Source organism: Coregonus lavaretus, assembly GCF_964263955.1.
Source record: "Coregonus lavaretus genome assembly, chromosome: 3".
Lineage (NCBI taxonomy): Eukaryota > Metazoa > Chordata > Actinopteri > Salmoniformes > Salmonidae > Coregonus > Coregonus lavaretus.
The window spans coordinates 7025588-7047610 of NC_139990.1; the positions used below are offsets into that span (position 1 = coordinate 7025588).

Consider the following 22023-nt stretch of genomic DNA (forward strand, 5'->3'; position numbering starts at 1 on the left):
CATGGGTCACCCGGCCGCTCAGCCTGTCCGCCAGGGTCTGCCGAGGTACACCATGCACCTTGGTAGATAAGAAAAGAAAACTGTTACTAGCAGATAAAATTCACATACACATGGTAATCTCCTAAAAACAAAAGATGCCTAACCTTGGCAGCCTGGCGGATAGCCATCCCTGCCCCGCAGTCCTCCATGGCATGGAACATGTCCACCTCACTCCACTGCTTCCTCTTGACTTTCTCCATGCTGCAGTGGTAAATACATGTAGCTAAATAACTTGGCATACTATACACATTTTAGAAAGATAACTCAATCTGAATATGTATAAACATTTACATTTCAAAGCTAAGGCATTGAAAGGTGATGAAAGTTTTCACAATAACTGAAAGTGTACCCACGTTTTTTGTTTGATGTTATCTGTAATGAAAATTAGTGTCCCAATTAGTGTAATATTGATGCATACATTGTACCATTTAACTAAATACTGCCTCTATGTAGCTGTTGTAAGATGAAATATAGCCAACAGTGATAGGTGTCGAAAAGTTCATGGTTCAAAGTTCAAAAGAAATTTTTGCAGATTGTGCAAAACGCCTCCGTCAGAGGACTCCAATTTTGATACGGTAAAGCTTGACAACATGCAGCTGTTTTCGTCATATGTATTATCTAACACTTACAATTTCTTTCCTTTTTGCTTACTTAGCAGTTCTATCAACATTTAGCAACTAAGCTAGCAACATTAGAAAATCCGTTAGCTATATTTCAGAGGTAAAAAGTTGGATATTAAATTAGGTGTGGTCTGTCGCGCAGTCGAATTTTACAATATGCAGCGTGTTCCACAAACTGTGTACATATAACTTTTTTGAAAACTCTCAAAACCTAACTTAACTTACATAAATTGCACTGAAAATCGGTGGTCAGCTAGCTAAAAGGGTGTCGTTAGTCACAAAACTTACCGTTATTTTTCAGCCCATTTAAATGTTGAGCTCGAGGTGATTCAGTTCTCCAACCGCTAGAAAGTGTCCGAGGTCAGGGGGTGTCTGATGTTTGGGGAAAATTAGCTAGGTCTAGAGAGATAGGCCTGGCATGACCCTGCTGCATGCTACTAAAGATGGGCCTTATGAAGCCTATTTCATTTATTTATTTATTTCACCTTTATTTAACCAGGTAAGCCAGTTGAGAACAAGTTCTCATTTACAACTGTGACCTGGCCAAGATAAAGCAAAGCAGTGCGGTAAAAAACAACAACAGACTAATCACATAAGAGGTATTAATGTAGCCTAAATCACATGGTTTCCCAGAGCCGACCCCAGTATAAACCTAGCTTATGTCTCACTGGATCTCTCTCTCACACACACACACACACACACACACACACACACACTTCACCTCTTCACAGCAGGCGTGAAGTGATGTGCTCCGTTTGTTTATAGTAAAGAGGAAGTGAATCATAATGGTGCTCTATTAATATCCTTGAGGGGAATGACGGTGTATGCTTTATGTATTTCACTTGCATTTCAAATTTTATTTTGTAAGGCGTTTGTCTAATTTAGCCTTCTGTTATTTCTTTAATGTGTTCTCATCATACCCTCTTCAATCAACTAGGATAATCATTTTTTCTGGGCTGCTGGATGGGGTCATGTACAGGTCAGGACAGGAGGACTCAAATGTGATCATGATAATGTCTGTTAATGGCTCACAGACTGTGCTATCTTCATTCCCCAAGTGCCTGGGTTGTATTCATTACTGTACACGTAGCAAAACGTTTTGTAACTGATTATGGAAACAAGCTTTTCTTATTGGACAAGTTAAGGTAGTTCCCTCCCTGTTTCAGTCCGTTTTGCTCCGTTTGGTACCTAGTGGACCCATTTTTCCACACGAGAGGTGGGATTCAGTGGACCTTGTTACAGTTGGCTAAATCACAGGCAAGTATACTACATTACCAAAAATATGTGGACACCTGCTCGTCAAACATCTCATTCCAAAATCATGGGCATTAATATGGAGTTGGTGCCCCTTTTGCTGCTATAACAGCCTCCACTCTTCTGGGAAGGCTTTCCACTAGATGTTTGAACATTGCTGCGGGGACTTGCTTCTGTTCAGCCACAAGCATTAGTGAGTTCGGGCACTGATGTTAGGCGATTAGGCCTGGCTCGCAGTCGGTGTTACAATTCATCCCAAAGGAGTTCGATGGAGTTGAGGTCAGGGCTCTGTGCAGGCCAGTCAAGTTCTTCCACACTGATCACGACAAACTATTTCTGTATGGATCTCGCTTTCTGCACAGGGGCATTGTCATGCTGAAACAGGAAAGGGCCTTCCCCTAACTGTTGCCACAAAGTTGGAAGCACAGAATCGTCTAAAATGTCATTGTATGCTGTACCGTTAAGATTTCCCTTCACTGGAACTAAGGGGCCTAGCCTGAACAATTAAAAACAATCCCAGACCATTATTCCTCCTCCACCAAACTTTACAGTTGGCACTATGCATTCCGGCAGGTAGCGTTCTCCTGCCATCCGCCAAACCCAGATTTGTCTATGGAGCATAGAACGCGTTTCCACTGCTCCAGAGTCAAGTGGCGGCAAACTTTACACCACTCCAGCCGATTCTTGGCATTGCGCATGGGGATCTTAGGCATGTGTGCGGCTGCTCAGCCATGGAAACCCATTTCATGAAGCTCCCAACGAACAGTTCTTGTGTTGATGTTGCTTCCAGAGGCAGTTTGGAACTCGGTAGTGAGTGTTGCAACTGAGGATAAGCGATCTGTGAGCTTGTGTGGCCTGCCACTTTGCTGCTGAGCCGTTGTTGCTCTAGACATTTCCACTTCACAATAACAGCATTTACAAAGTCAAGGGGTATGAATACTTTCCTGAATGCACTATATAGTGTATCTTCTCATCCAAGTGCATGTTTGTAGATAGCAATGCAAGCGATTTACCTATTGGTTTATTAATGCCTTCCATAAAACATTTTTAAAATTTTATTTATTTATTTGATTACATCATAAAATATGAATGCAGTGAATTATTGACATATCTCCCGGTGATATGTGGTACATTATGCAGTAGTTAATGTGTTGATTATTGCACTGAGAAGTTTGTCATTGTTGCAGAGCAGAAGATTACGCTCTGGAGTATAACTTTTAGAATGGAACGGAAGTGAAACTTTCCACCAGGCATGGCCGTGAACATGCCACACACACACCACTTCTGAGTAGTACAGTCAGGTGGATTTGTCTGAGGATCTCAACGTCCCGTTCAGAATTACAAGATTGAGTGATGGATTAATCCGTTTTTCCTTAGGTTTCCTCTTCCTGGAATTCAGAGTAGAGGGATAATGAATGAAACCATTAAACTATGGTAAAGAAAAAGGAATCTATAAGAATCCTCAGCTATAGTTCTGGGTTCGAGGTTAGAAGAACTAGCCTTTCAGACACTTCTGAAACATGCCTAACTCTCTTCAGAATCAGTTCTACTTCAAAATGATGAAATGCAGTACGTTATTATTGACCTATTGACAGCATCTCTCTATTGTTGGAGATTAGTCCTAATTATTTAATGGGATGATGTCTTTTAAAATGGGAAAAAAAACTCACATGACTTAAAGAAGGCATTAGTCTTTGTGAGGAACAGATGTTGCAGAGGGAAACGGGAGAATACAATATGCATCTAAAATTATTAATATTTTGATAGCGTGCGCGGCTGATTTATCGGAGCAGGGTTCCATGCGCCTCGTTAATGGGTTTAAGGAGATGCCTTTGTTGGTTGATTTCCATCATTAATAAAATATAATTGATAATGCTCTCGCTGCTGCAGTGGAAGGAAGCGTGTGTTATTATGTAGGCTAGTTCTATGTGTACACACTAGGGTTGTCACGACACCATTATCGCAATACTCAGAGGTATCATGGCAAGGAAATGTCTTTTGTTTTCCTTTTTGCCATGGAAAATCAGGTATTGTAGTATTGTGATACTTGTATCGTGACCACCCTAGTACGCACACACATACATTCATAACCATGGAAGAGGCCCATCCAGGATGAATCATGGAAAGGAGGAGGAGGTTTAACCTTAAGATCAACAGGGTTTATTGAGGACGATTTAAAACGTTGGCGTCTTGGTGAACGGCATGTCGTCGATTAGTTCTGTAAAGGACGTGCTCAATGGCCGTGTCATTGTACTGTCATGTGGGACGTCTTGATTGGTAGTTTCTTTCTCTCCATGGTGATGTAGTGTCAATGTTTGTCTTTCATTTGTCACACATCTCCTACATAGAGCTGTCGGTATGAAATGCCATAGTGAATATGGGGTGATAATACCCTGGGCTATCCCTGCTCCGTACTCTTCCTCCTTGGAAGTGGTTGTTTTCGTGCACATACCACTATTGAGTGTCTCTGTATGGGATTAGAATGTTGTTTTCATTTGCATATACATTTGCATGTCAATTTACATAATGTTATTTATCAAATCTTGTCCACTCTGTCTGATTTTAAATCAAACCAGGAGGCAGAGCAGTTGCCATAACAGGCAGGGATGCAACCAATCAGGATGCTCTGACGCAACCAATCAGGTGCAGCTGTATAACTTTTTGAGGATCTGAGGACCCATGCCAAATCTTTTCAGTCTCCTGAGGGGGAATAGGCTTTGTCGTGCCCTCTTCACGACTGTCTTGGGGTGTTTGGACAATGATAGTTTGTTGGTGATGTGGTCACCAAGGAACTTGAAGCTCTCAACCTGCTCCGCTACACCCCCGTCGACGAGAATGGGGGCGTGCTCGGTCCTCCTTTTCCTGTAGTCCACAATCATGTAGCCTATGTCAGTGATGTTCCAAAGCCACTCAACAGACATACACTAGGGTTGGCCGGTACCCATACTTTCATACCGTTCCTGTACCATAATGGGGTATTCGGTATTACCGGCAGTGCACACAAGGGGCACTATATCTTTCCAAATATGCATTTGACGCACAAAACACATTTAGGCAGCAGGGATCTTTATCCAGGAGGGAATTGATCATCTCTGCTGTAACCAAGAAGCTTGATCTTGCAAGTTAGCAAACCACATTCATAGCTGGAGACCTGAGCTGGAGTAATTTATTTGGCACATCTTTGATAGTTAACCTGTCTAAGCAGTGGCGTACAGTAATACCGCACAAGCCTAGCCTATACTGCATAGCTTTATGTTGCCTTGTTGTCTTGTGTTGAATTCCCCCAAGTGATCCTATTTATATCCAGGGATAGTGAAAGATACCAAGCCTTCGCCTTTTTCGTTTCTCCTCTTCTATTTCTCCTGAATGTCTCTTTGTGTTGTTTCTCTCAGATAGCCTAAACCCTCATCTTTCCTGAGTCTCGGCTGAGGACAAACACAACGTTGTGACTGTAAGTACTGACATGGAACAAAGACAAAAAGCATAGGCCTGAAGCTTAATTGGATAGTATTATTAGTTTATCAAATCAAATCAAGCTTTATTTATACAGCACATTTCAGACATGGAATGCACAGGGAAATAAAACTATAAAAACAATGAAAATAAAAACGTAAATATTTAATGCACCACAAACATAAGAGGATAAAAAACAAAATAATAACAATAAAAACGAACGACTAAAATGCACCCTAAAAAAAAGCAAAGCTAAAAAGATGCCCACAGTTTCGGCCCCCCTCAGGTTCTCTGGCAGGCTATTCCAGAGGCTGGTGGCATAGCCTCTCAATGCCTCTTGGTTCTAGGCTGTGGGATAGTTAAAAGGTCAATGCCAGAGGACCTGAGGGACCTACTGGGTACATAGCATATGTATTAGTTATATTTTTAATTGCTCTACTAAACGTAGTCCTCCCACTCTTTCTTTTATCAGATGAGTCCTCCTGTTCTTGCTCTGTGGTGTTCAGTTTTGTTCTTACTCTATGGTGTTTACTGCTGCAGTCATCCTACTCTTGTTCTGTGGTGTTAGAGTTAATCCATGTTCTGTGGTGGTACACAGGTAGTTTAACCCCTCCTGTTGTTCTCATCCCAGGTTCTGTTGGGTGGTGGTCATGCAGCACCCTAACTTTGAGACCCACCACCCTCTCCAGCCTGAGGGAGAGCAGGAGACTGTCTTCGACCCGCTCCACAACTTCAACAGGAACCGCAGCCGTGGTGAGTCAACCCAAATACATGTTAATTAAGGCTTTATTTACATGTTATAAACCCTTTATAGCAGCTATTTGAGGCTTAATTAAGCGGTTATTAACACTTCATATTCATAACCAAACACCGTTAATGACTTGAGTGAAGGAGAGATGGTGGGGGGGGGCGAGGTAGTTGAATGTGGGGATACCGAAACACTGTGACTGAGAGAAAAGGAGACATTAATAGAGAGATGGATGGAGAGATGGATGGAGAGATGGATGAAGAGATGGATGGAGAGATGGATGGAGAAAGGTATGGAGTGGATTGTATACCGGTGAGTTATGAATACATCTGATGACGCCTGCGGGCGAAAGAAGGGGTAGTGTGTGTTAGCGTGTTGTTTAGCTAATTAATATTCATAGTGAGTGTCCCCAGAGCAGCAATACACTCCTGGAACTAATGTTGATTGACAGCTCCCAGGAATGTGTGTTAACCTGCAGGGCAAATGAGTTATTATTTACGATGATTTAGGTTTGTGACTTCCCTGACTCTTACTCACGCTTGAGAAATACCTTGAGACATACCTCCTCTGTCCTTTTCCTCATGACATGATTTCATTGGTAAACGTAATGTGGTAGAAACCATGCTATTGAACATGCCTATTGAAATCTGTCAGAGAAAAGGATGCATTAAAACATCCATTGCGTTGAAGATGAGCCTCACTGATCCACGTAATTGGTGTCTATACCGCCTTCTAGTGGCTGCGTGTGTGAAATGCTTTGTATAAAATGTGTTTGTTTTACAGGAGGATCTCTGGATAGTAGCACTCTGTCTTACTCAGAGTCTGAGTCCACCTTCCTCTCCTACAGGTAAGAACCACAGGAGGTTGGTGGTACCTTAATTGTGGAGGACGGGCTCGTGGTAATGACTGGAGCGGAATAAGTGGAATGGTATCAAATACATCCAACACATGGTTTCCATGGTTTCCAGGTGTTTGATGCCATTCCATATGCTCCGTTTCAGCCATTATTATGAGCCGTCCTCCCCTCAGCAGCCTCCACTGGTAAGAACTCATATTGCTGTGTGTGTTCATGCTTAATGTGTGATTGGTCTTTTGGTCCAGGTCACATGCAGATCTAATTCTCTGTGTATTGGATATTAGATTAAACAAAATTGCAGGAGGTGGAAAACTCACAAACTCACTAAAAGCTCTTCTCATGTCTCCCATTACCTCCCTCCATCCCTCCCATTACCTCCCTCCATCCCTCCCTCCATGTCTCCCATTACCTCCCTCCATCCCTCCCTCCCTCTGAAGGAAAGAATGGGATGACTTGTTTCTGAACAGTAATTACCTGGCCAGGATTCGACAGGCAGGCATCAGCGGCCGATTGCGGAGCAGCCGATTCCGCAGTGTGTGCTGGAAGGTAAACCACAGAGATAGCTCTCAAGTTTATTTTCTCATCAGAGTACTCTGTGTATGGCTCAGTGTCTTATCTGATACGTCTAATTATCTAGACCTCCTAGGTAATGGATTCAAAGTTAACGCTGATATTACATTTATGTTGTGTGAATGGTGTCTTATCTATGGTGTATTTGCTTCTGTGCGGTCGATGGTATCTGAAGGAAGTTCTAGCATGTGTGTTGTTCTCTAGTTGTACCTGGAGGTCCTTCCTGAGGATAAGAGCCAATGGCTCAACAAGACCAAGGAGCTACGAGCCCAGTACGAGAAGATCAAAGAGACAGTGAGTTATTGTGTCTGTGTGTGTGTGTGTGTCTGTGTGTGTGTGTGTCTGTGTGTGCCAGTCACTGACCGTCTCCCCTCTCCTCTCAGCACATCACCAACCCCCGTAAAGCTGCAGGCCAGCAGGACCTTGTGGTCAACAATCCGCTCTCACAGGATGAGGGGGTAAGTGTAGTGTAGCCTCATATTCTCTCTGAATACACCTCCTTATACATAACGGAGTATGTGGACGTCTAAATATCCCTCTATCACAGGACTAAGGGGATATCCCTGTTGTAAATGTCAATGTATTATCATACCTTTATTATGATGTACAGGTAACTGCCAAAATAAAGGAAACGCCAACATAAAGTATCTTAATAGGGCGTTGGGCCACCACTAGCCAGAACAGCTTCAATGCACCTTGGCATAGATTCTACAAGTGTCTGGAACTCTATTGGAGGGATGTGACACCATTCTTCTACAGGAAATTCCATAATTTGGTGTTTTGTTGATGGTGGTGGAAAACGTTACCTTAGGCACCGCTCCAGAATCTCCCATAGGTGTTTAATTGGGTTGAGATCTGGTGACTGACGGCCATGGCAGATGGTTTACATCGTTTTCATGCTCATCAAACCATTCAGTAAACACTCGTGCCCTGTGGATGGGGGCATTGTCATCCTATGGGGGCATTGTCATCCTATGGGGGCATAGCCAGTGTAGCCAAAATAATGGCCTGCCCAGCATTTTTATACATGACCCAAATCATGATGAGATTTTAATTGCTTAATTAACTCAGGAACCACACCTGTGTGGAAACACCTGCTTTCATTATACTTTGTTTCCCTCAAATGTACTCGTCTTTCCATTATTTTGGCAGTTACCTTTATGTGTCCCTATATTGTGTTATAATGTATTGACACCTGTAAGTATGGTGAATGGGTCTGTGGTGTATTCTCTGGTCCATATGTCCCTGTGCTCTCCTCTCCCTCCTGTCCAGAGCCTGTGGAACAAGTTCTTTCAGGACAAAGAGCTGAGAGGGATGATCAAACAGGACGTGATGAGAACGTGAGTCTGATTTAACATCTTCTCAACTGCTACACCTTTAAATACAGCTCTGGTTATCAAATAAGACTGTCATTCTCATGTCTACTGCACACCTCCCACATAAACACCATTATCTTTTCTTTCCCCCCTCTTCTCTCCCTCTCCCCTCTTTTTTTCTCTCTCCTCTCCCTCTCCCCTCTATTCTGTCTGTAGCTTTCCTGAGATGCGTTACTTCCAAGAGGAGGATGTCAGGACAAAACTGACAGACATCTTGTTCTGTTACGCCCGAGAGAACGAACAGTTACTGTACAAACAGGTACCACTACACCATTAGTTACAATTTCTACAGGCACACACTGTTAGATTTGCACACCATGACAGGGCCACCAGGCATGCTGTTGCAACTCCTAGGCTAAACCTTGTACTGTCCACATTGTGCTACACAGATAGAGAGGATGGATGACCAGTCAATGTTCTAACAGGAAGTGACATACGGCTGGCCACTGGGAATTAAGTTAATTGATGCTCTGTCAATACTGATAACACACCTCATGCATCACACTGAGAGAAACACAGGCCATGCTGAATCATGTTCTCTTTCTGTCTCTGTTGCTCTCGGTATCTGTGACCTCGCTGTCTCTGTGACCTCGCTGACTCTGTCTGTCTCTGTCTGCAGGGAATGCATGAGTTGTTGGCTCCTATCGTGTTCGTCCTGCACTGTGACCATCAGGCCTTTCAGCACGCCAGCGAGACCGCCCACCCCAGGTCAGTCACATCAGCATCCCTACTCCACATCTATCTCCTACCCTTCAGTTACACCCTATCCTGTCCATTCCTCCAAATTGGTTTGTGTGTTGATCTAATGCTTTTGTCTTTGGCCCACAGTGAGGAGATGATGTCTCTACTGAATCCAGTGTTCCATGAACATGACGCCTAGTGAGCGAAATATGCATTTTACTTTCTTCTGCATTCTAAATGTCCTAGGTGATGGAAATCATATAGGCAGGTCAGACTTCTAGCATGTTCTAGTTGAGACCCAGTCCATATGACTCTCCTCTGTCTCTGTGTGTCTGTGTTCTGCAGTGCCATGTTCTCCCAGCTGATGGAGACAGCAGAACCCTGGTTCTCCAGCTTCGAGAGGGAAGTCAGAAGGGTCAGTGTTATTCTCTTTACACGAAAAGTTGTAACACTCAACGGCTACTGAAGCTCCACTGTAGTTTCTTCTTATATCAGCGTTGTATTTAATGTTCATGTTATTCCGCTGTTGACGTCAGATGTTGTGCGAACGTTCTCCTCAGGGGAAGGACGAGATGCTGACCAGCATGCCGTTCGCCCGGCCGCAGGACTCGGGGCCGTCTGTTGCTATAGTGACCAAAGTGAACCGCATCCAGGACCAGCTGGTGAAGAAGCATGACGTGGAGTTGCACATGCACGTCAACCGCCTGGAAATCGCCCCGCAGATATACGGCATGTGAGTACTGCCACCTGTCTGTCTAGTGTGTCTGTCTAGTGTGTCTGTAGTGTGTGTCTTGTGAGTGTACCTCTGTTTAGTGTGTGTGTGTTGTGTGACTGTACGTCTGTTTAGTGTGTTTGTGTGTGCGTCTGTTTTAAGTGTGTGTGTGTGCATCTGTTTTAAGTGTGTGTGTGTGCACGTCTGTTTTAATATGTGTGTTTGTGTCTGTTTTTAATATGTGTGTGTGCGTCTGTTTTAATATTTGTGTGTGTGTGTGTGTGTCTAGTCGCTGGGTGCGTCTGCTGTTTGGCCGTGAGTTCCCCCTGCAGGACCTGTTGGTGGTGTGGGACGCCCTGTTTGCTGACAGCATCACTCTGGACCTGGTGGACTATGTCTTTGTAGCCATGCTGCTCTATATCAGAGACGCCTGTAAGGACCTCCCTCACTGCCAATCAATACATATGTCAATCACTTAGTCAGTCACTTGGACTGTTGGTCAGTCAGCTATTCAGTCATAGTCAGTCACCTAGTCAGTCAGCTAGCTAGTTAGTTAGTCAGTCAGTCAGTCACGGAGCCTTGCTAACTGTTTGTGTTTTCCTGTCTGTCTCAGTGATAGCGAGTAACTTCCAGACCTGTCTGGGCCTTCTAATGCACTACCCACCTATAGGAGACATCCACACCCTACTACACAAGGCTCTGTTCCTCAGAGATCCCAAGGTAAGAACACACAGACACAAACACACATTTCTGAGACACACAGACACACAAGCAGTCCTGGCTCCAGCACACGTTCTGTCCTGTCCAGTCTCCTCCATTTGACCACTGACCCGTGTAAACTGTGACTGCTTGGTCCCATCATGGTGTGGTGTTCCTGACAGACGGTGAGGCCTGATCCGGTGTGACAGAACCGCCCCGGGTCAGACTGCATTGTCCAAACGCGTCCCCATCACCTTCACACCTGGGGGGGCTGGGGGGTACAGGGGGAGAGGGATGGATAAATGGATGGATGGATGGAGATGGGTCATTGAGAGAGGCGGAAGATAGCGGGGGTGGAATCGGGCTTAGGGAGAGGAGAAGAAGGGGTGGAGGTTAGGGAGAGGGATGGAGATGGGTGACATTCGAGGCTGAAGAGATCAAATCAAATTTTGTCACATGCGCCGAATACAACAGGTGTAGACCTTACAGTGAAATGCATACTTACAAGCCCTTAACCAACAATGCAGTTTTAAGAAAAATAAGTTTTAAGTAAAAAATAACAAATAATTAAAGAGCAGCAGTAAAATAACAGTAGCGAGGCTATATACAGGGGGTACCGGTACAGAGTCAATGTGCGGGGGCACAGGTTAGTCGAGGTAATTGAGGTAATATGTACAGTGGGGAAAATAAGTATTTAGGCAGCCAACAATTGTGCAAGTTCTTCCACTTAAAAAGATGAGAGGCCTGTAATTTTCATCATAGGTACACGTCAACTATGACAGACAAAATGAGAAGAAAAACATCCAGAAAATCACATTGTAGGATTTTTTATGAAGTTATTTGCAAATTATGGTGGAAAATAAGTATTTGGTCAATAACAAAAGTTTCTCAATACTTTGTTATATACCCTTTGTTGGCAATGACACAGGTCAAACGTTTTCTGTAAGTCTTCACAAGGTTTTCACACACTGTTGCTGGTATTTTGGCCCATTCCTCCATTCAGATCTCCTCTAGAGCAGTGATGTTTTGGGGCTGTCGCTGGGCAACACGGACTTTCAACTCCCTCCAAAGATTTTCTATGGGGTTAAGATCTGGAGACTGGCTAGGCCACTCCAGGACCTTGAAATGCTTCTTACGAAGCCACTCCTTCGTTGCCCGGGCGGTGTGTTTGGGATCATTGTCATGCTGAATGACCCAGCCATGTTTCATCTTCAATGCCCTTGCTGATGGAAGGAGGTTTTCACTCAAAATCTCACGATACATGGCCCCATTCATTCTTTCCTTTACACGGATCAGTCGTCCTTGTCCCTTTGCAGAAAAACAGCCCCAAAGCATGATGTTTCCACCCCCATGCTTCACAGCATGGTGTTCTTTGGATGCAACTCAGCATTATTTGTCCTCCAAACACGACGAGTTGAAAAAAGTTATATTTTGGTTTCATCTGACCATATGACATTCTCCCAATCCTCTTCTGGATCATCCAAATGCACTCTAGCAAACTTCAGACGGGCCTGGACATGTACTGGCTTAAGCAGGGGGACACGTCTGGCACTGCAGGATTTGAGTCCCTGGCGGCATAGTGTGTTACTGATAGTAGGCTTTGTTACTTTGGTCCCAGCTCTCTGCAGGTCATTCACTAGGTCCCCCTGTGTGGTTCTGGGATTTTTGCTCACCGTTCTTGTGATCATTTTGACCCCACGGGGTGAGATCTTGCGTGGAGCCCCAGATCGAGGGAGATTATCAGTGGTCTTGTATTTCTTCCATTTCCTAATAATTGCTCCCACAGTTGATTTCTTCAAACCAAGCTGCTTACCTACTGCAGATTCAGTCTTCCCAGCCTGGTGCAGGTCTACAATTTTGTTTCTGGTGTCCTTTGACAGCTCTTTGGTCTTGGCCATAGTGGAGTTTGGAGTGTGACTGTTTGAGGTTGTGGACAGGTGTATTTTATACTGATAACAAGTTCAAACAGGTGCCATTAATACAGGTAACGAGTGGAGGACAGAGGAGCCTCTTAAAGAAGAAGTTACAGGTCTGTGAGAGCCAGAAATATTGCTTGTTTGTAGGTGACCAAATACTTATTTTCCACCATAATTTGCAAATAAATTCATTAAAAATCCTACAATGTGATTTTCAGGATTTTTTTATCCTCATTTTGTCTGTCATAGTTGACGAGTACCTATGATGAAAATTACAGGCCTCTCTCATCTTTTTAAGTGGGTGAACTTGCACAATTGGTGGCTGACTAAATACTTTTTTTCCCCACTGTACATGTAGGTAGAGTTAAAGTGACTATGCATAGATAGGAGTGGCGCAGTGGTCTAAGGCACTGCATCGCAGTGCTAGCTGTGCCACTAGAGATCCTGGTTCGAGTCCAGGCTCTGTCGCAGCCGGCTGCGACCGGGAGACCCATGGGCGGCGCACAATTGGCCCAGCGTCGTCCAAGGTAGGGGAGGGTTTGGCCGGCAGGGATGTGGGTTTGTTTCCCACGGGGGGCCAGTATGAAAAAATAAATAAAATAATAAATAAACATGTATGCCCTCACTAACTGTAAGTCACTCTGGATAAGAGCGTCTGCTAAATGACTAAAATGTAAAATAATAAACAGAGAGTGGCAGCAGCGTGAAAGAGGAGGGGTGGGTGTAAAAATCCAAATAACTTCACAGATCTTCATTGTAAAGGGTTTAAACACTGTTTCTCATGCTTGTTCAATGAATCATAAACAATTAATGAGCATGCACCTGTGGAACGGTCGTTAAGACACTAACAGCTTACAGACAGTAGTTAATTAAGGTCACAGTTATGAAAACTTATGTCACTAAAGAGGCCTTTCTACTGACTCTGAAAAACACCAAAAGAAAGCTGCCCAGGGTCCCTGCTCATCTGCGTGAACATGCCTTAGGCATGCTGCAAGGAGGCATGATGACTGCAGATGTGGCCAGGGCAATAAACTGCAATATCCGTACTGTGAGACGCCTAAGACAGCGCTGCAGGGAGACAGGACGGACAGCTGATTGTCCTTGTGGTAGGCAGACCACGTGTAACAACACCTGCACAGGATCGGTACATCCGAACATCACACCTGCGGGACAGGTACAGGATGGCAACAACAACTGCCTGAGTTACACCAGGAACGCACAATCCCTCCATCAGTGCTCAGACTGTCCGCAATAGGCTGAGAGAGGCTGGACTGAGGGCTTGTAGGTCCTCACCAGACATCAACGTCGCCTATGGGCACAAACCCACCGTCGCTGGACCAGACAGGACTGGCAAAAAGTGCTCTTCCCTGACGAGTCGCGGTTTTGTCTCACCAGGGGTGATGGTCGGATTTGCATTTATCGTCGAAGGAATGAGCGTTACACCGAGGCCTGTACTCTGGAGTGGGATCGATTTGGAGGTGGAGGGTCCGTCATGGTCTGGGGCGGTGTGTCACAGGATCATCGGACTGAGCTTGTTGTCATTGCAGGCAATCTCAACGCTGTGCGTTACAGGGAAGCCATCCTCCTCCCCTCATGTGGTACCCTTCCTGCAGGCTCATCCTGACATGACCCTCCAGCATGACAATGCCACCAGCCATACTGCTCGTTCTGTGTGTGATTTCCAGCAAGACAGGAATGTCAGTGTTCTGCCATGGCCAGCGAAGAGCCCGGATCTCAATCCCATTGAGCACGTCTGGGACCTGTTGGATCGGAGGGTGAGGGCTAGGGCCATTCCCCCCCAGAAATGTCCGGGAACTTGCGGGTGCCTTGGTGGAAGAGTGTGGTAACAGCTCACAGCAAGAACTGGCAAATCTGGTGCAGTCCATGAGGAGGAGATGCACTGCAGGACTTAATGCAGCTGGTGGCCACACCAGATACTGACTGTTACTTTTGATTTTGACCCCTCCTTTGTTCAGGGACACATTATTCAATTTCTGTTAGTCAAATGTCTGTGGAACTTTTTCAGTTTATGTCTCAATTGTTGAATGTTGTTATGTTCATACAAATATTTACACATGTTAAGTTTGCTGAAAATAAACGCAGTTGACTGTGAGAGGACGTTTCTTTTTCTGATCTGGGACCCCCCCCCTTCCCCCCCCCTCCCAATATTTTTCACGCTGTCTCTATTTTATCACTCTCTTTTTTTTATTTGATCACTATTTAATCTGAGCTGTAGTCACTGTTGATGCCTTTTCGTTTAGAACAATCCTCGGCCAGCCAATTACCAGTTCCAACAGAATCTGGACTATTACAAGACCAGAGGAGCGGACCTAGTCAACAACACCCAGTAAGCAGACACACACACACACACACTCACAGAACAGCATGAGGAACAGTGATCATAACAAACACACACACACTGTTTCACAATATTCTGCTAAACTAACCCTTTCTCTCTCTCTATCTCCCCCTCCCTCAGTGCCAGTGCCAAGATGGCGCCTCTCAACATCAACAAGGTCTCCAGCAGTCTGCTCAACTTCGGTAGGAAGCTCATCGCCCCTGCTCTGTCAGGCTCCAGCGGCATCTCTCCAATCAACAGTGATGTCCTGTCTGCCCCCTCCCCCCTCACTGCGGGCCCCCTCCCCCAGGCCGAGCCCCTGTCGTCTGGCCATGCACCCCTGCAGACACAGACACAACCCTTTTCCCAGCACAGCCGCCTTCTCAAGTCTGAGAGCATGCCTGTCCACCTGAGCAAAGGTGAGGGTCAGGAACGCGCACACTTCTATGCTGAACACACTCTTAATCAAACAGGTACACTATGACAGTGAAGCTCACACATCCATACATACAGGTGCTTAGTTACACCACAAGAGAAGGTTGATGACCCCGTAAGCATATAATAGCAATACTCAACAATGGACTGTGTGTGCGTGTCCACGAGCGATACGATAGCCTCACTCTCCTGTCTGTTCGATGTAGTTTCAGGCAGAGTCTCTCTCCCCGCCCACATTTTCTCTGACACACTGCTACCATAGCACCCACTTGTGTGCATTTGTGCGTGTGTTGGTGCGTGTGATGTGCTGGCATGTTTTTTCATTCCCTTTGACCAGTTAGTTTCAACCCTGATCTCTGAGCGTCACAGTACAGCTGGCTTTCTGTACTCTTTTCCTCCCGGTTACTTAATCGACCAACGAATCGGTCAATAAATTGTATTATTGATCAGCCGTAAGGTTCACCCTTGTCTTAATCAATCACTGAAAGCTACAAGCCAGCAGTACTGTGGCAGTCCAGAGTTGAATAGTATATTGCCTTAGGTGCATATTATACTGCTAGTCAACCAACAGCAGGAGCCAGAGAGACTGTTTTTAATCAGAGCCATTCTCCATCAGTTGGTTGAACCTGAATACAGACATCACACTCCTATATTGAGGAGGTAAGAACATACTCATGCTGGTGTTGCATTTGTGTTCCTTGCTTGTGTTTTCTTTGTGAGATCCCTTGTTTTGGCTTTTCTGTACAGGAGTTATGGTTGGCTCATGTTGTAGAATTAAGCAAGACGTTTAAACGGCTGGGACGTTTGTATCTGTTTCAATGTCTCAGGTGTTCCAGCATGTTGTATCTACCTGGAAGTTCTCCCTGGTACAGTTATTTGATTAATCAAATGCAGCTCTCCAGGACCAAGGTTGGTGACAACTGGACTGGTCCATCTGTTCTTCTCCTCTCTCTCTGCTACTCACAGCCCACATGTCTGTTTCTCTCTCTCAGACCAAACCTCCAGGACAGCTAGCTCCTCCCCCAGCATAGAGAGCCTCCCTGGGGGGCGGGGTCACGCCACGGCATCCCCGCCCCTTCCTGTCTCCAGGGAAAGTGACATCAGCACCTCGTCCCCGCCCCTCTCGGCCACCAAGAAGGACTCCTTCTTCAACATCACTCGCTCCCGCTCCCACAGCAAGACCATGATGGGCAAGAAAGAGGCTGTGAGTTCACTAGCTCTGTCTGTCTCTCTCTCCAGATTTCTGTCTTTGCAAGTCTCTTACCTGTCTCCTATTTCTCTCCGTATCTTTATTGCTCCATCTCATTTATCTCTTGCTCCTTCTCGCTCTCCGTCTCTCTAACGCTCTACCCTCTCTCTTTCGCTCTCCCTCTAACTCCAAGTGTCCCCTATATGTGTTGTGTCAGGAGGAAGGGTTGGAGGCCCAGGTGTCCTTCCTGCAGGGTCAGATCAACGACCTGGAGGCCATGAGCAAGTACTGTGCCAAGATGATGAACACACACATTGGTAAGTCTACCTACTACCAATACAATAGTGGAAAAATCTGCTGTTCTGCCCTTGAGCAGTTAACCCCCAACAAACAGCAACTGGTCCCCGGGCGCCGATGACGTGGACGTCGATTAAGGAAGCCCCCCACACCTCTGATTCAGAAGTTGGGTTGGGTTAAATGCGGAGGACACATTTCAGTTGAATGCATTGTTGTGCAACTGACTAGGTATCTATCCCCTTTCCCCCTCTTCTGACATATATCAACATGCAGATTTTGTTTATCAACCCTGACCCTAACGCATCATGGTTAGATTGATACACATTGGTGAGTTGAAAGTTCAATATCAACACATACATCTGCGAGTGCTTCAAACAACTTTTAATTCTTGCCGGTGAGTTAACCCAGTGATTCTCAGTTGCGATCCAATATCCACATCGCAATTTTCTTCCTTCCAAAATGCGATCTGGAGAACAATTTGTAATGCTATATTGATAGTAAATGTACAAATTCTATGACAAGGGAACAACAGTCCCACCTATTCTTGATGAATGTTAAAGCTCACTGGTTTGAGACCACACAATCAACCAAATCTGCTAAATAGTGATGCTAATAACTCTATTGTAAATACTGTTGTTGAAAATAAATAGTTCATTATCATTTCTACACACTTTCTATCTATTGAACGCCATTTGGGTCTTTGCTGCAAAAATAAGATACACGTCAAATAACACTTATTGGCTTGTTATTGGTTGACCAATCAGGACATGAATATGACTGCACGTCACATAATCATTTAACACGTTCATACATTTTTTACGTAGTTATTACACATTGATTACACTATCACTCGTATTTAATATTTCACAGCGATTCACCGATACGTATGCTATGATGCTGGTGAAGTTTTGTCTCGCACACCTGATGCTGCTGCACGAGGCAGACACACTTCCCTAAGCTGTGGGACAGTGCTGGTCAGAAACAAAGATAGCTAGCTGTTGGATGCAAACAATGTTCTCCCCCAAAAACATATCAAAACAACAATCTGTTTCAGTAGCTATAGTTAGCTATCTTGCTAGGTGTCTTAATTTAAAATACCCATAATTTATAAGACAGTTTTAGTATTTGGTTGATGATGGTCGGACCCAGCTATGGGAAGCTAGCCACAATAAGGATTAGCCACAATAGTGGAATGTGCAGTTTGCCTTTAAAATAAAAGTCCCTCATTGAAAGTGATAGCAAATTGATACAAATAGTGGAATCATGCCATATTTGGTGCTAAACAAGGTTGGAATGTTATATAAATGCAACAAAAGACAATTGGTTAATTTGACAAATCAGTTGAAATCACTCTGTGGATGTATTAGAATTCAGAATTGTATTGGGGGCATACTATATTCTTAGGTAAGGCAGTACAGTGGAATAGGAATGTCAATACACACAATAGGCAGACTGTCCCGGTAAGAGCTACAACGCTAAAATGTGTGTAAACTCTTCACAGTTGTGTTCTGTGGGTGTCACTGAGTAGACTGATACCCCATTTCATTGATCCACAATCCATAGGAATCCACAGTGAAATATAAGTATGCCCCAATGTAATTCTGAAGTCTAATACATCAACAGTGCGATTTCAACTGTATTTTTTGTTGGTCAAATTAACTAATTGTCTTTTGTTGAATTTACATAACATTCCAACCTTGTTTTGCATTATTTAGTCCAAATATGGCATAATTCCACTATTTGTTCCAATTTGTAAGTCGCTCTGGATAAGAGCGTCTGCTAAATGACGTAAATGTAAATGTTGTATCCATTTGCATTGCTTTCAAAGAGGGACCTTTTATTTAGAAAGTGAACTGCAAATTCCACTTGTGACTAATCCTTATTGTGGCTAGCTTCACATAGGTGTCGGGTCCGGTCCAGTCAAGCCACACTAGCAAGATGAAACTAGCTAGCTGCTTATAATGTTAGCTTGGGGGCAACAGGGCTAGGTAGCTGGCTAGCTTGTTTATATACTATCTAGCTAGCTAGTTATTTTAATGAACTGAAGTTCGATTTAGAATAGGAGAACAACAAGTGGCTCCCTGGGTAATACGTAGGCACATGGATTCCTAAATCATTGCTAAGAATATTGAAAATTGTTGCAGTTTCTGGTCAATATTTTCAGGCTGGTTGCATTGGTGCTAGCTAGGGATACCAAGCTAAAGCTAGCTAGCTATCCCAGAAGTTGCTAATAACATCTGTATCAAATATATTTATGAGTGACTTTGTCATACTGCAAACCGAAGTCAACATAGTAGGGTGACAGCCTACATCCAGTTTCCAAACTGTTATCAATGTTGACAAAATGCTTGGGATGTGGCTGGCTGGCAGGCAGAAGCAGTAGGGACTCTCGAAGCAGCAGGATCACCATCCTTTCTCCCCAGCCTCTGGGATTGTTGCAAGTCTGGGAGAATGTTGGACTACCTTGCTTACATTTTTTTATCCTGCTTGTTTTGATCCTGCATCTTATTTCAAATGCTCACGCAGACGTTTTCCCATTCAGTCGAACAAATAAATGTCTTCTTACCACAGTGGTATTGTAAACGCATGGTGGCCGGTGTGTGTGCTTGTTTTGTTTTACAGATTTAACAGTGCTACTGATCATAGTGGGGGCGCTTGGCTTGCACATGCAAATTCAGCGCACACAACGTTCTATAATATAATTGTGTTATTTGACGTGTCAAATGAAAAGCTTATTTCACGTGTTCTTTTTTGACACGCAAAGACCCAAACGGTATTCCATATCTACATGGTTTTAGTCGTTTTTGTTAAGACTGGAGTATTTTTTCAGAAAAATAAATGTTTCTCAGACCCATTCAAAACCTTAGGTCATGACCCACCAGTTGAGAATCGCTGAGTTAAGCTATAACCACAATGATGTTTTGAACAATCTAGTGATTTTAAATCAGTATACAGGTGCATTCAATTGTGTGGTTAAAATAAAGGCTTTATTTGGTTAACTGGTTGGCTGTGTGTTACTGCTATATCTGTAACTGTGATCTGATGTCTGTCTCCTCAGGTAAGATCCAGGAGGTGATCCTACAGGAGCACCTGGAGAAAGAAGACGAGGTGTTGGTGTCACTGGCTGGACTCAAACAGGTGTGTGTATGAATTTGTGCATCTCTGAGTTGGCATTTAATCGTATGTGTTGTCAGTTCATGTGTATATCGTGTGGGTGTATGAGGAAGTGTTCATGACTTGCTCTGTGTGTAATGTCTGTGTATTTGTGAATGAATCCATCAGATCAAGGACATCCTGAAGGGGGCGCTGCGTTTCAACCAGAGCCTGCTGGAGGCTGAGGAGAATGAGGAGATCACCATCGCTGATGACCACTATGACCACGCCGCTGCCGCCGCAGCCATCGTAGAGCAGCAGCACGCCAACAGTCACCATGACGACCACCCCTACCAGGCTGCACCGCAGCGTGGCGACGGTGATGGAGAACAGGAGGAAGAAGTGGAGGAGGAGGAAGAAGAGGAGGAGGAAGAAGAGGAAGCACGTGAGCGCACGCAGTCAGAGCAACAGGTGAACACACACACACACATGGTTGTATTCATACATACAGTGAGGGAAAAAGGTATTTGATCCCCTGCTGATTTTGTATGTTTGCCCACTGACAAAGAAATGATCAAAAAATCCAGAAAAACGCATGTCAAAATTTTTTATAAATTGATTTGCATTTTAATGAGGGAAATAAGTATTTGACCCCCTCTCAATCAGAAAGATTTCTGGCTCCCAGGTGTCTTTTATACAGGTAACGAGCTGAGATTAGGAGCACACTCTTAAAGGGAGTGCTCCTAATCTCAGCTTGTTACCTGTATAAAAGACACCTGTCCACAGAAGCAATCAATCAATCAGATTCCAAACTCTCCACCATTGCCAAGACCAAAGAGCTCTCCAAGGATGTCAGGGACAAGATTGTAGACCTACACAAGGCTGGAATGGGCTACAAGACCATCACCAAGCAGCTTGGTGAGAAGGTCACAACAGTTGGTGCGATTATTCGCAAATGGAAGAAACACAAAATAACTGTCAATCTCCCTCGGCCTGGGGCTCCATGCAAGATCTCACCTTGTGGAGTTGCAATGATCATGAGAACGGTGAGGAATTAGCCCAGAACTACACGGGAGGATCTTGTCAATGATCTCAAGGCAGCTGGGACCATAGTCACCAAGAAAACAATTGGTAACACACTACGCCGTGAAGGACTGAAATCTTGCAGCGCCCCTGCTCAAGAAAGCACATATGCAGGCCCGTCTGAATTTTGCCAATGAACATCTGAATGATTCAGAGGAGAATTGAGTGAAACGGTTGTGGTCAGATGAGACCAAAATGGAGCTCTTTGGCATCAACTCAACTCGCCGTGTTTGGAGGAGAAGAAATGCTGCCTATGACCCCAAGATCACCATCCCCACCGAGGTGGAAACATTATGCTTTTGGGGTGTTTTTCTGCTAAAGGGACAGGACTATTTCACCGCATCAAAGGGACGATGGACGGGGCCATGTACTGTCAAATCTTGGGTGAGAACCACCTTCCCTCAGCCAGGGCATTGAAAATGGGTCGTGGATGGGTATTCCAGCATGGCAATGACCCAAAACACACGGCCAAGGCAACAAAGGAGTGGCTCAAGAAGAAGCACATTAAGGTCCTGGAGTGGCCTAGCCAGTCTCCAGACCTTAATCCCATAGAAAATCTGTGGAGGGAGCTGAAGGTTCGAGTTGCCAAACGTCAGCCTCGAAACCTTAATGACTTGGAGAAGATCTGCAAAGAGGAGTGGGACAAAATCCCTCCTGAGATGTG

At 44.6% G+C, this 22023-nt stretch overlaps 1 protein-coding gene and 1 long non-coding RNA gene across 2 annotated transcripts in view; one reads left to right on the forward strand and one right to left on the reverse strand.

The window, feature by feature from the left end:
• The window catches only part of LOC311121262 (TBC1 domain family member 5-like), a 59723-nt gene that overhangs the window by 35832 nt on the left and 1868 nt on the right, over positions 1-22023 (forward strand). Inside the window, exons 2-21 of the mRNA XM_084157940.1 lie at positions 5306-5364; positions 5998-6119; positions 6898-6961; positions 7408-7516; positions 7745-7834; positions 7924-7998; positions 8813-8880; positions 9073-9175; positions 9536-9624; positions 9745-9795; positions 9943-10012; positions 10158-10330; positions 10599-10741; positions 10923-11029; positions 15186-15271; positions 15404-15681; positions 16690-16901; positions 17104-17203; positions 20242-20321; positions 20466-20747. Of these exons, the coding sequence (XP_084014066.1) occupies positions 6017-6119; positions 6898-6961; positions 7408-7516; positions 7745-7834; positions 7924-7998; positions 8813-8880; positions 9073-9175; positions 9536-9624; positions 9745-9795; positions 9943-10012; positions 10158-10330; positions 10599-10741; positions 10923-11029; positions 15186-15271; positions 15404-15681; positions 16690-16901; positions 17104-17203; positions 20242-20321; positions 20466-20747 (2283 nt within the window). The 5' untranslated portion in view covers positions 5306-5364; positions 5998-6016. The remainder of the gene's footprint in view (positions 1-5305; positions 5365-5997; positions 6120-6897; positions 6962-7407; positions 7517-7744; positions 7835-7923; positions 7999-8812; positions 8881-9072; positions 9176-9535; positions 9625-9744; positions 9796-9942; positions 10013-10157; positions 10331-10598; positions 10742-10922; positions 11030-15185; positions 15272-15403; positions 15682-16689; positions 16902-17103; positions 17204-20241; positions 20322-20465; positions 20748-22023) is intronic.
• LOC311106400 lies at positions 164-1042 on the reverse strand. The gene is made up of 3 exons (XR_014610322.1): positions 948-1042; positions 393-411; positions 164-240 (listed from the first exon to the last, which is right to left on the reverse strand). It is a non-coding gene; the product is annotated as an uncharacterized lncRNA (long non-coding RNA).